At 38.5% G+C, this 13781-nt stretch overlaps 1 protein-coding gene across 4 annotated transcripts in view; it reads right to left on the reverse strand.

Moving 5' to 3' along the window:
• The window catches only part of tasora (transcription activation suppressor a), a 41909-nt gene that overhangs the window by 25429 nt on the left and 2699 nt on the right, over window positions 1-13781 (reverse strand). For all 4 annotated transcript variants that reach the window (XM_088069847.1, XM_042510022.2, XM_088069842.1 and 1 more), the window contains exons 2-14: window positions 12453-12598; window positions 10411-10503; window positions 8997-9069; window positions 8690-8781; window positions 8415-8546; window positions 6701-6831; window positions 5817-5848; window positions 5031-5136; window positions 4179-4282; window positions 3473-3576; window positions 2323-2395; window positions 1849-1923; window positions 703-902 (exon numbers count right to left, since the gene is read on the reverse strand). In XM_088069847.1, coding sequence (XP_087925973.1) covers window positions 703-902; window positions 1849-1923; window positions 2323-2395; window positions 3473-3576; window positions 4179-4282; window positions 5031-5136; window positions 5817-5848; window positions 6701-6831; window positions 8415-8546; window positions 8690-8781; window positions 8997-9069; window positions 10411-10503; window positions 12453-12598 — 1361 coding nt within the window. The remainder of the gene's footprint in view (window positions 1-702; window positions 903-1848; window positions 1924-2322; window positions 2396-3472; window positions 3577-4178; window positions 4283-5030; window positions 5137-5816; window positions 5849-6700; window positions 6832-8414; window positions 8547-8689; window positions 8782-8996; window positions 9070-10410; window positions 10504-12452; window positions 12599-13781) is intronic.

The raw sequence follows: 13781 nt of genomic DNA on the forward strand, positions 1-13781 counted from the left end.
GGAATTTGGGCTTTGAGGAAGAATGATTAGAGGAATAAACAAAAAAAAAAAACACGTAGAGACTAAATACATGCTTAACCCTTTGAAACCTGGAGACACAACATACAAGCATTTGAACCTTTGAACTATGGGCAAATTGGTGCGATTTCTTTCAAAATCATAGGGAAAAAGTTCATGAGCAACTTGGAAAGAAATGTTCCACAAATTGCAAGAAATTAGTATATTTCAATTTTTTAAACTAGAGAAAAAATATATTTATGATTAACATTATTACACATTTTACACTCCTTTTCGGACATGTAAACTGATTCATCCATGATTTATTATTTCATTGTTTGAAACTTTTACTGTTTTCTTTTTGATTGTTTGTATGATAACTTTTCTTTGTTACATGTTTGAAATTAAAATTTCAAATTCAAATTCAGTTCAAATTCATATTTACTTATTAACTTTTAAGCACTTTCTCCAGGTCAATTTCTGATTTGTTTCTTTTTCTTTTTTCAACCATTTTTCAGGTAATTAACTTAAACTTCTGGAATTTTTTTTTTTTTTTGCTCATTTGGGGTTTTTCTGCCAATGAGCTATTGGCTTCTTCCCATGTTGCTGAAAGAAAACCTGCTACGGTTTCAAAGGTTTTAACTTAGTGGACACCCCCACACTTTCCAAAATAAAGAGTACAATTTCAGGAGAAGTTGGTCACACCTTGCCGTCGTTCAGGCCGAGGAGGTATTCCCGTGCATGGCGCTCCACACCAGCTGACAGCTCAGGAGGAGGGTTGGCGCGGGCTTTGAGCAGGGCATGGTGCAGCGCTGGCAAAAACTGACTAATCCGCGGCATCACGGTGCTCGCAGACATCGGTGACTCTGCGGCATCATGGGAGGAGGAGGCGGCACGCTTTACTGCTGCAAGGAGGAAACAAGAAAACATCAGAATTAACACTGAGCTTCAGTTTGTACTTACTGCAGGTGGGTTTTTTTTATAGCTTAAGTTACATCATTAGATTATTATTACTCATACATAAATGTAAAAGCTGGATTTCACTGTTGTAGTTGGTTGAGGTGGAGCTCAGCTATTCATTTATAATTATTTTCACTCTGGATTCACCTAAACTGATTATTCTCTTTATTAATTGATTGTTTGATTTGTGTAAACAGTAAAAATAGTCACAATAAGAAATGTCATCGCAGTGACCCAAAGCCCAGAGTGACACCTTCACAATTTCAGATTTCACAAATAGCACAAAATGAATAAAAGGTGACAAGAAAATGACCTTAACGTTAGCTTTAAAAAAAGAGGCGGGGTTATTAGAAACTTATCATAAAAAAATGGAAGAAATGTCTAAATTTATAATTATTTTATATTTAAAATTATGTCACAGAAAAAATAGAATAAACTATAAAACAAACAGATATTAAAAAATAAATAAATAATTCAGCACCTTTTAAAGGTCATTTTCTCATTTGGCTTTTTACTCTTTTTTAAAAATTGTAACCTTTTTTTAACTATTTTTTTGTTGACTTTTGGGCCATGACTTGTGAAATTGCTCATTGCATTTTTCCTGACATTAATTCAATTTGTTTAAGGGTTTAAAGTGTTGTAGCTCTTTCTCACTCACTCTCTTTTCAATAAATATATTTGGTTAAACAGGCAGCAAAACACTGAATAACCGAAACGTCCTTGGTTGAGCTTAAGGATCGGTATGAGGGCTCATGTTGGCATATTTTAAAGGGATTGGTATCGGCTCAAGAAAGACAATCAAAACTTAATTCTGACACGCCTCCTGGATAATATGAACTTAAGAAAATATTTTAAATGAAACACCCACCCAGCAGTCACTGTGTTACTCACTGAATTTGGCCAGATCTCTGGACTCTGGGAAGACAAACAACGCCTGAAGACACCTCTTCCAGCTCTCTCCCCTCTCTGAAAATACAGAAGTATTACGTTGTATTAGTATTATGCTGCAGTGCGTTCTTCACAAACACATCAAAAAATGAATTTTGGCCTTAACACTTCATGACATACCTAACAATATTACTTTTGCACAGAAAACTGCTAGTTCTCACACCTGTCATACTGTTCATAGCCAAAGATTCAGTTTTCATGCATTATTTTATGTTTTTATATATTATGTGATATATAATAAAAATAGATTGATGCATGCACTGGCATGGCTGTGGTGAAAGTGGAATAATTCACACGACAAAGAATCAGACGTTAATCAGCCTCACTGTTGTGCCTTATTTTTCAATAACCACACGGCCTGTCCAACATTATCTTTTACATCATGTACCGGTACAGTCCACCTGTCCCATGTCTTACCAGGCGGCGTGGCCATCTGAACGCTGGATAACAGGACAAGAAAGCCTCTGTCTGAAAGTGGAGTCACCAGAACCTGAGAGAGAGCAGACAAATGTCCTTTAACAATTATCCTCTTATTTCATATCTTTCCTGTCCTTTTCTCTGAATTTCTTCCAGTCTGTCATGACACTCACTCATGTTGTACTCTCCCCTCTGCTGCTCTCATTTTCTGTTTATTAACACTATTTTTGTTTTTATTCAATCATTATCTCCAGTCAGTTTTTAAGCGCTGTTAGATGACACTCAAAACTTTTTGCAGACTTGTCACAATAAACCTAAAGATAGGGACACTTTTAATGTAAAATACCTGGGCAGGAAATGACGATCACTAACAGTACCTTAACAGTGATGATGGCAAAGAAGAAGAAACTGGAAATTATTAAAAGGACAAAACTATTTGTGTAAAAAAAAAGTAAGAAAAAAGAAAACAGAGTGTTTCAGGGGAGCAGTGAGAACCACATGAGTGTGTTGTTTTACTATTGAAACTGTTCTGCAGACATTTACATGTTTTTCTACAATGCATTAAAGTATTTTGATTGTACCGTAATTCTATTCAGTCCTTTTTTATTACTGTATTAAATTGACTGTTTTTTTCTACACTTTGTCACTTGATTCATTATTTGTATTTTCTTATTTGATTATTATTTTTTTTTAACTTTTTTTTTGTTTATTTTATGAAATTACTTTTATTTTAAGATTTTTATTATATAACACTGACATTTTGTTTTTTAGCATTTTTTTTTGACTAGATTCATTTTCATTTGTATCTATTTGTTTTTGTTTATTTTCATGTTTTTTGTATGAAGTTACTTTAATTTTCAGATTTCTATTATGTTACTTTAACTTTTGCACTTTTTACAATACTGAGACAATGTTTTTTCCTTAATAAACTGATGCATTTCGTTAACAAATTCTAAGATCAATTAAGCTGTAAATTTTTTGCAAAGGCATTTCTTAGTGTGACTGTTAAAGGGTTAACCAGGGAACAGGGGGAATTAGAATAATGCAGATCCTGCTGTTTCTCTATTCGGCTGCTGCCCTGTGATGTGTCAGCACCCGATGCACTCAGCAATATAAACTGATCTCACATATTAAAATAAGCCAAACTCACCACTCTCTTTATCTCCAGCTCCTGCAGCAGCCGCGTCACGCTGGTCGTAGACCGATTTCTGTCTATCACCTCCAGAAGACTGCAGCAATAACCATTCTTCACAACTGCACACGCAAAAAAAACCAAACACACAAAATCTTATTCAATTTCTGATTTCGTTTGATCACACAAATACGGAGACAATAAAACTAATAATAAAATACAGACATCACACAAATGATGCTTAGTGATGGTCTGGATGCACTTTGAAAAATGCTGATTACTGGAAATTTAAATCTGCAGATGGTCAACTTTAACCCTTTCCTGTAACATAATTTTAAATATACCTTTATAATAACTATGCATCTAGTTTTCTGGACATTTTTCCCTGTTTTTTTAAAAAACATAATTTTCTAATAATCCTCCCCTCTTTTTAAAATGAATTTTCAGGTAATTTTCTTGTCACCTTTTACCAATTTCTTGAAATTTTTTCCCCATGTTTCTGAAAGAAATCAAACCAATTTGCTTCTGTTAAAAACGGTTAAATAGCTTGTGAAAGGTGCCTGAGCTCAGCATAAGAAAACTGATGATGGTCCAGGTTTACTGAACGTCGACGCACAAAATAACAGCTAACTGTATCGCTGTCCAAAAGTATGAGGCTTTGGTGAGTCTCATCAGCTGCGTCCTGTGTGATGTGCCGTCACTCTGAGGGTAAATCTGGCCTCACCTTCTTGGCTGCTGCTGTAGAGGTCGTAGGAGAGCAGCTCAGAGGGCACGAGTTTGGTCACCTGGTCAACCCTCATCAACCAGCCCATTTCCAACTTCTCTGGTCTGAAGGAGACACGAGGCACACGCGCAGCAAATCATTTTAAAATGCTGAGGATGCATGATGCCTCCTCCTCATCCTCATCCTCATCCTTATCCTCATTTTTATTCACACATCAGAGAAAATAGTGGTACAGACTAGGATGGAAGAAACATGTGAAAGGGAAACCCCAAATAAGCTGCCTACAGCTTTTGGGAGGGGGCCCTAACAATAACATGTAAACAAAAACAAGAACAAGAACAAGAAAAAAACAAACAAAAACAAGCAAGCAGACAAAAAGAAATGTTATCGGGAAATACATCATATCTGCACAGATCCAGTAAAATAGTTCCAGCACCAAAAAACAGGATATGTGTATATATATATATATATATATATATATATATATAATAAACTCAGGATAAAACAGGAACCTCTATCAAAATAAAAGGTAACTATTAACTTCTAGTTGGTTCGAGTTAGTGAGGCTCTCCTCTGCAAAGAAATCTGGGCGTATTTCAGATCATCCTTCATTCATCTGTAATTTTGGTAGTGTCATAAGTAGCTTCATAGGGCCAAACTGAAGAGTATTTTTTCCATTTTTGATGGAGCAAGCTCAGCTCTCTGAATTTTAAAATGCATCCTGTTCCTACTTGTGCACTGGACACCGGTTAATTGGATTTGATCCTGTCACATCTGACGCTATATAAGATGGCAAACGTCTGTTTTACAGTATTAAACACTGAAACAGCCAGAGAGGAGCTCCGTACTCACAGTCTGTGGGGCAAGAGGGGAGGAGAGAAGGAGCGCAGGGAGATCTGGAAGAGAACTCGGTCATCTTTCACCAAATCTCCGGTCCACACTGTGAACTGAGCGCGCTCTGAAGGACACAGAGAGAGACAGACTCAGTGATCACAGCTCGTGGATGGAGATCGGCAGACCTGGCTGCCCAGAGAGGACCGTCTGTGTCCGCTCTGTCCACAGACAGGTGGAGACAGAGCGGCATTTCCCGCTACACTGTAGCGCATGTGAAGATATCAGAACAAGGTTCTTCACAAACATTGTATTCAAACAAGCATTCTCTGACCAGACTAAAAAAATACAATATCTACGAGGCGAAAACGGTGTGTTTCATAGAAGCAGCGAGATATGTTTGAACATGTCACAACCGAAGAGACAACCAGCACAACCACCTGACAGCTGGAACGAGACTCCACATGACTCACACTCTGCCTCCATGATTTAGCCCATTTCTCTTCGTTTCTCCACAACATTTCCAATTTTGTATTTTCAATACAAAACAAACATCAACTATTTTATATACAGTACACACACATTTTATATACAGTACACACACACAAAACATGTTTAGTGTACATGTTTTCATGACATTTTCTTATTCCTATATACTTATACCTGATGCTTTGGCAAAATTGGTCAAAAACATTCATCCCAATAAAGCAATCTGAGTTTGAATTTGAGAGAAAAAGAGAGAGAGAGACGACAGCTCATGAACATCAGCAACCTTTTAAGCTCTATTATGACTAAACATGGACTCACCTTTACTCCCCTCCGCTGACTCACTGTTCGACCTGTTCATCAAACACACAAAACACAAACATCAGCGCACTCATTTACACCTGAGGTCAAGATTCAAACTGCATTTAAGCATTTCATTTCTCCGCAACCTTCAACTTAAATCTAAAGGGCCACGCTTTGTTTGGGCTCATTTGCAACAAACTCATTTTGCCAGGCACTTTATTGTTGAATGGATTATTTATGGATTATTTAAAATAATTAAATGCAAAATATATAAAAATGTCTGCACAGCAACACCACACAAAAACAATCTAATTCATATATTTGTTCTGATTGTCTTTTCATAAATAATTAATGGCAAAAATGAACAGAAAATTGTCTTTCTGTGTCTTATTTGATAAGTTTAAACTATAAATGATCACATTAAAATATGTGATAATAACTGGACAAAGCATTCACAGACACTGACATTAGACTTCAGATCCTTTTAATGTAGAAAAAACTTGAAATGCCTGAATGAGGTTTTCAGCAGAGCAGAAGATTAGTTCACTTCAAAGTGAAATTTTGATGCCAAATTGGCCGTGAAGTTTCATTTTAACAGTTTCCTTTTAACTTCCATCCAGAAATACAAAACAGAATTTTGTAGGTGTCCGATCACATAAATTCAATAAATTCAATAATTTACTGCTAGAGTAGGAAATTTAGCCTTAAAAGACGATACAGTCTGATAAACAACAAAAGCATAACAAGGGGCACCGTGTTATCCTCCGAGAGCTCCATAATCCAGATGACAAACTACACGACCAAACCCAGTCCACTGCTCTGTTTCTGGATATTTTTATACTGAATTACTCAACGTCTTTTGGTATTAGTCGAAATGGTTGATTGGAATAAGATCTTCATACCTGATGGGGGCCAGAGGTTTGCTGGGAAGTGAAGAGTCTTTTCCTTTAAACTGGAAAGAGACGACGGCGTACGGGCAAACCTGACGAGGCCGCTCCCGCAGCTCGTCGAATGAATACTCGTAGAAATATTGCTAAAAAAAAGACAAGATAAGATAATCCTTTATGAGTCCCACAGTGGGGAAATTCACAATATTACAGCAGCTATGAGGTACAAAGAAGTATAAGCAGCGACAGAAACAAAACAATAGTGAAAAATTATTACAAATATAAAAATATTAAGATATTAAAATGTTAGATAAAAAAAAAACAAGGTGCCAAGTATGCTTAAAAAAACAAAGAGCAAAAACAGTAACATAAATAAAATAAAATTACAATGTGCCAACAGAAACGGTCTAGAAAAAATAAATATACTGTAAATATAAGAAATATTTACACTGACCGCACATGGAAAGAAAAGAAAAAAAAGGACAAACAGTGTTCAAAGACATGCTTTACTTCATTCACAGGCAGCTCAACTTCAGAGCAAAAAACTATTTTTGTGGTGTGCAGTACGACGCGTGAACTGGTCAATGCTTCAGCTGCTTCATATCAACAACAGAATGCTGTTAGGACATACTTTTATATAATTATCCATCTTTTATATTTACTTTCTCTGCATCCACCTACAGTAAACTCATACCTATCTATGGAAAAGTCTCGCGTTATGCAACATGAGGTGGACAGGTGATGACCTGAGGCCCCTGACCTGAAAATGCCTGAGCTAAAAGTTTAGAAAGATCTCTGAGGACTCTAGTAGCTGACGTGTTTGTAACGGAGAGTAACCGTTTCTGTCACAGTGAGGAGCATAAATACCTCTGCATCTCCACGTGTCGTGTGTCAGCCAGCTTTCTGCGTTCTGTGCTCAGTCTTGTCTGTCTGGGCTGACCCGAGCGCTCGTCTTTATTTGTGCTCGCTCTTGCTGTACTTGTAATTGCATTTGTTTCGTATACTTGTACTAAACGTTTCCTAATTGCGTCAACCACTGTCTCAGTGCTGAATACAATACAGTACAATTCATCACAGATGCTAACGCATTTATATTTGTGTTCAGATATTTTATACATTTCTTCTGTTTTTAGATCCCAACACAAACTTTACATCCAGCGCCTAAACATTACAATTACAGGATAAGTCTAATAAGTCATGTTAATCACTAAAACAGATTCATTTTAACGTTTTTCTGTCTAACAAATCATAATTTTTGTCTAAATGTCATCATATTAGAAGCACAACTGGTCTATTTCTGTGTATTTATAAATGATTTCTTTAAGATTTGCTCTGGGATCCATTTATTATTATTATTTTATGGTTAATTTTGATTATTTTTATTATTATTTTATATGACCATTTACAATCAAATATATTGTTTTATTTATAGTGTATTTTATTTACCAAGCACTTATTTATTTTGGGACCTTTGTCTGTCTTTCCCTTTTTGACTCTTTATGTGGATGGGATCGAAGCCATGAAATGATAGATATATAAATGTTTGCCAAATTGTATAAAGTTATTTTTTTCTTTTCTTTTCTTAAACGTACATTGTAATTCACCACGTGCATAACTTTAAATAAAAAATTGTTAAAAAAAGATTTGCTCTGGGCTTGCTGTTGCTTGATAAAGATGATAAAGATGTTTATCGGTGCCTACGTGTGTGTGTGTGTGTGTGTGTACTAACCTGTGTGAGTTCGAAGGCGTGGTAGGAGGTGAGCGATGTGACTTTGCTGGCGTTCTTGGAGATGTGGCTGTCGAAGCGCGGCGTTGGATCTAGAAGGTTCTTCATGTTTTCATACATGCTCTTCACTTTCCCCTGAAACCAAAAAGCAGACACAACTCAAAGGTCAAAAATGGACTACCACACCGTCTCTATCACCACATAGTGAGCACGGGAAACACATCTGAAACGGGGCCACGGAGCCGACTGTCATGACGAAAACCGGCCAGCTGATTTACCTTCATCACTTTGTAGATGATGATCTCCCCCGAGGCTCCGGGAGTTATGGAGTTTATCTGAAGCAGGTCTGAGTACCTGGACAGGTACACTCCTAGAGGCACACACACGCAAAAACAGCAAAACACACACAAACACAGGAAAACAAAATCAAGATCACAGGTAACAGAGTAGGTGGATTTTAGCTCTGCATGATTTCACGTTTGGAAATTACACTCAGCACCCTGTGAGAAGAAAAAAGCTCAGAGTGAACAATAAAATTTTGTGTTATTTTTTTGTCTGCATCAGCATGCATCCGTTCGCTCCTACCTTTAGCGGGGTTTCCCAGCACGTTGAGCCGGCTCTGACCCACAAGCAGCCCCTCCTTACAGAGCGAGTGCACCTTCAGCAGACAAATTATTCAGAAAAATTAGAAACTAGATTGCACAGTTACCGCCTGTATTGTGCTTGTCTTGTTAACACCTCTCCCTGTCCTCTTAGGCCACATCCACACTAACCTGTTTCTGTTTTAAAACAGCAATTTGAAACAAACACAATCTCAGTGTACACTTCGTTTTAGCACCGTTTCAGAATTAATCTCCATTCAACACACATCACATGAGCTTTCATGTGCACTGGGCATGCAAATACCAAACAGGAAGCAGACTGTCTGCTCTGCAGCTGGTTGTTCCGTAGCAGGAAATACTATGAAGAGGGCATGTTGTTCTGCTTGTTGTTGGAAGCAATCAAACATCAGATATCAGTTTATTATTGGTATATTCAGTAACAACAATAGTAATGATAACAGCAGTTACTCAGAGACCACAGACAATTGTCTACATTTACAGCTTCACAGAGGTGTGTAGATGCAGATCAGAGGGCTCTCCTCCAGCAGCTGCTGGGAGCCTCTGCTAAAGTCACCTGATGCATCTGGACATGAACCTGCAGCAGACAGTGTAGGACAGACACCTGCTGAGACACCGAGGAATGACCGTGACACCGGCAGAAAATGAGAGCGGAGCAGACACCAGCAGAGACACCGATAGAGACACCAGAGGAAATAACCGGCAGAGATTGAGAGCGGAGCGGACACCGGCGGAGACACCGGCGGAGAATGAGAATGGACCGCGATAATTATCAGCCTGATAATTAGGCTATGGCACATTCCTATTTGTTTGTTTTTTCGTTTTTTTTTTCTTGCTTGGAACGATAACAGTGTCGAAGTGTTTCTCAAAGTAACCAGAGTATGGACGTCAATGTTGCTACAAAGCAAACACCACAACAGAGCAATATCAGGAGCATTATGTGTTGCCAAAGGTAACCATGGCAATGGGAAAGGAGTCACCGCACTAAAACGGATGAAATCATAAAAGATATACAGACCTCGTTGTAACGTTTTATCTTGATACATCGTATCTGAATAGACCCAAGTGGGAAGCGAACGTGGGTTTCTGTGTCATCATTTTAAAGAGTCTCTGTTTCTGTCCAGTCTGAGACGTGTTGACGCATTTTTCCACTTGAGCATCTAAGAATGCAATTAATGTTTTAGTTCAGAAAAAAAGAAAAAAAAACAAGAACTGTGTGATAGAACCATGATCTCAATTCTTAGGGAGAAAAATCATGATTCACATTTTTAACTTAAATTGTGTAGCCCCATAATTGTGTTTTTTAAAACAAAAACGCATCAGTGTGGATGTAGTCTTAGACGCCAACAATCAACAGCATGGCTCATTTTTTCTCTCACCTTTGCGGTTTCAGCCAACAGGAAGCAGTAGCTCTCCTCCAGCTCCTTGTCTGTCCTCCCGTCTGTCTTCATCTCCCTCCTCTTCTCCACAAACTAAGACACAGACACACACACACACACACTGAAGAAACTAGAGGGGTGTCCAGAGAGCGAAGGCCTCCACCAAGGCCAATAGTCCAGTCTTCTGTGATATAAATATCTGCAGGTATAACAACCATACACATCAGCCCCCCAGCAGGACAAAGCACCATGCTGCATTCAGAAACGGCCCCGAGGAACGTAACAAAGGCATCGACCTGGCCTCCGAATTCCCCAGACCTCAATCCGATCAGAAACAGGGCGTGTATGACCCAGAACCACAGAAAGCAAATTGTTTAATTAACATTTTTATCTCAGAAGCTCTTAAAACAAGATGCGCTAATCCCTCTGAGTGAGTTTAAATCTCTGCTGACGGACACAGAGCACAGTGAATGCATGTGTGTTCTCCGAGTGTCCCAGCAGGTTCATGTTTGGGACTTTTCGATGATGCACGCAGTGTCCCTTGTGTGTTTTGCTTTAAATATGCATTTTAGTATCGGCGACATTTCTCATGTTTTGTCGATGTTTACTGTGGTGTGCTTTTGTTGTTTTTGTATGTAATGTAATCAGGGTGTCCTTGTAAAAGAGAACTTGCTCTCACTGGCCTTCCCTGTTTAAATTTAAAGACAGGTTAAATCAATAAAATAAATCAAGCATTCGTGGGACATGCCGGTACCCAGGAGGTCCTGTATCCATGTCTTTACAAATCAGAGCTAAGTCCGATCCAAGGCGGGTCCTCTGACCTTTTGAGACATGGACACAGGACCGCTGGGGGCAGATTGGGATTTAGGGAATTTGGAGGCCAGGCCTTCAGCTCTTTGTCATGTTCCTGAGGCCGCTCCTGAGCATTTTGTTTGCAGTGCGGCATGGAGCATCGTTGAGGAGCATCCATATCTAGACCTAAGGTTTCCCTGCAGAACATGTGACTCACTTTTATTCTCGTCACGTCTGATGTTTAAATGTTGTGGCTGATCAGTGTATATGTCCGACTATATTCCCAAAACTATTAGAATTATGTCGATGTCTGGTTTCGCTGTCCATTTATTACGTATTTGTATTTTGGAAACAGTTACATTTGTGAAAATAACACTCTAATATCGTGATTTACATACGTATAAATATCAAATGCTCAAACTGAGGTAACCTGAACCTGGTCGATTGTTATCAGACACATGGAAAGACTTTATTTATTTATTTGAGTCAATTTTAAATCGAAATCATGGTGACATTTATAGCAGACAATTCACATTTGGATGAGTACAACTGCATGCCACACCTTAGCGGCAGAAGAAAAGCAGGGTTACAGTTGTCCTGGTTGTCTCATAAAATCACTGTCCCCGAGTGCTCCATAACGACTGCTGGAGGCTTCTGCAGAGGATGACCGAAACCCGTCAACGTGGATCGTGATATAGAGCCATCGCGTTTCTACAACAGACTTTGTTTCGTCACTCCTGAACTTTCCCCATTGTCAGCTAGATTTTAAGATGTATGGCGTTTATTCCACCAAGGCCAAAACGCGTTGTTTCGCAATGTTTGCTACAAGTGAAAAGAAATTTGTGTATCCGTCTCGTGATCCATATCTGCTCCTACATTTAATGGCTTCTTTCTTGACCCATTCGCCAAGTTTCGTGAAAATCAGAGCAGCAGTTTTCACATAATCCTGCTGACAAACAAACCAAACCGAAAACACGAGCTCCTTGATGGGTGTTACGTAATACAAGCTCAGCTGGTCAAACACGTAAACACATAAAGCCCAGTCTTAATGACCTTTTCTTGATTCACCGGCTGAACTCTACCTACATAGGTAAAAAACAGCCATTCCTCCATCACCAGATCTTTGTTTCAATTAGCCTCCAAATTATTTTAAACCATCATGAGCGATACTTCAGACTTTGGTTGCATTTGACTTGTAAGTTGTGCTAAATTAAACAGTTGCTGATGCTCCTCCACCCGCCGCCTCTCACCTCTTTCTCCAGCTGCTCGTTGTAGATGAGCCGCGGTTTGCTGTAGGTGAAGCAGCCAGCAGAGCTGGTGTCCAGGTAGCTGGAGGTCAGGATGGTCATCATGTCTTCGTACTCCCTGGACGCAGTGGAGACATACTGTTCCAGATCTGAAAGACGGACACAGAGGTCAGCATGTATTTTACACTCCCTGGACTCTGGAGACGCACTAATAATCGTCACTGAGCTCTTCCGCATGTGACAATAAATTAAGAAAAAAAGAAATTGTTGCACATTTTTGATGTTATAGCCGTGGTTAGCACGCATTAGCTCAGACGGCTCCCTTGACTCGTGCAAAGTGTTCTTCGTTCAAGCTACTATGACTTTTGTTACGACAACATGTATGCTAACAAACTGTCCTCTTGTCATCTCTCATTACACACTTCTTTGGTACAGACCCCAAAAATTACATCACTATCATTCTTTTTTTTTTGTCAAAATGAAATGCAAAAGATTCGTTTAATACACAATAATATCCAGACGCCATCAGTATTAGTAGCAGATATTGGCTTTAAAATTGAATAAACATGCAGATTTTTGCCAATATCATAAAATGATATATTTAATAAATACTGACAAAGTGAACATGTACAAAACATCGACCCTAAGTTGAAGAATTTTTCGTATTTTGCACAAAGAATGAATATTACACAAACTGAAAAACAATGTATATGACAGAACAGACTTAATGATTACTAACATTAAGTGGGAAAAAATGAATATTTCTATATTGGTATCAATTACTGGCAAAATGAGTTGTTTTTATACTGGCATATTGGATATCACCAAAAATCCAATATTGTGTATCCCTAAATGCAATTGTAATGTTTGTCAAAATAATCTTTTTTTCATACCATGCAGCACAAATTGACAGTGACAGTAATATTCAATATCCCTAACGGACCCGAGCTCGTCTATAATATTTAACTTCTGTTGTGTTTTATCTGACAGATTTCACAAGCAGCAATAATCAGAAATAATTGTGCAATAAATGTCGCAATGATTTCCACCCTTTGTGCAACATTCAGCTTTTTCAAGGTGAGTCTCGCCCACACCTAAAAGAAAGGTTTGGCCATCTGGGGAGCCCACAAAAATAATTGTTAGCCCACCTCAATTATAACAGGGCTAGTCCAGCTTTTTTGTGCCAAACTCTCAGGAGACTACCTGCAGCAGCTGCCTCCCTGCGTGTGGAGGAGACGGGCTCAGCTGGAGCGTCAGACACCTGAGAGGTCCATGTGCAAATACGCACACACATGACAGAAATTTAACACGAGATCACTCATGATCAAATTA

The sequence above is a fragment of the Plectropomus leopardus genome, chromosome 2, assembly GCF_026936395.1.
Source record: "Plectropomus leopardus strain MGB_pleo_1.0 chromosome 2, ASM2693639v1, whole genome shotgun sequence".
NCBI lineage: Eukaryota > Metazoa > Chordata > Actinopteri > Perciformes > Serranidae > Plectropomus > Plectropomus leopardus.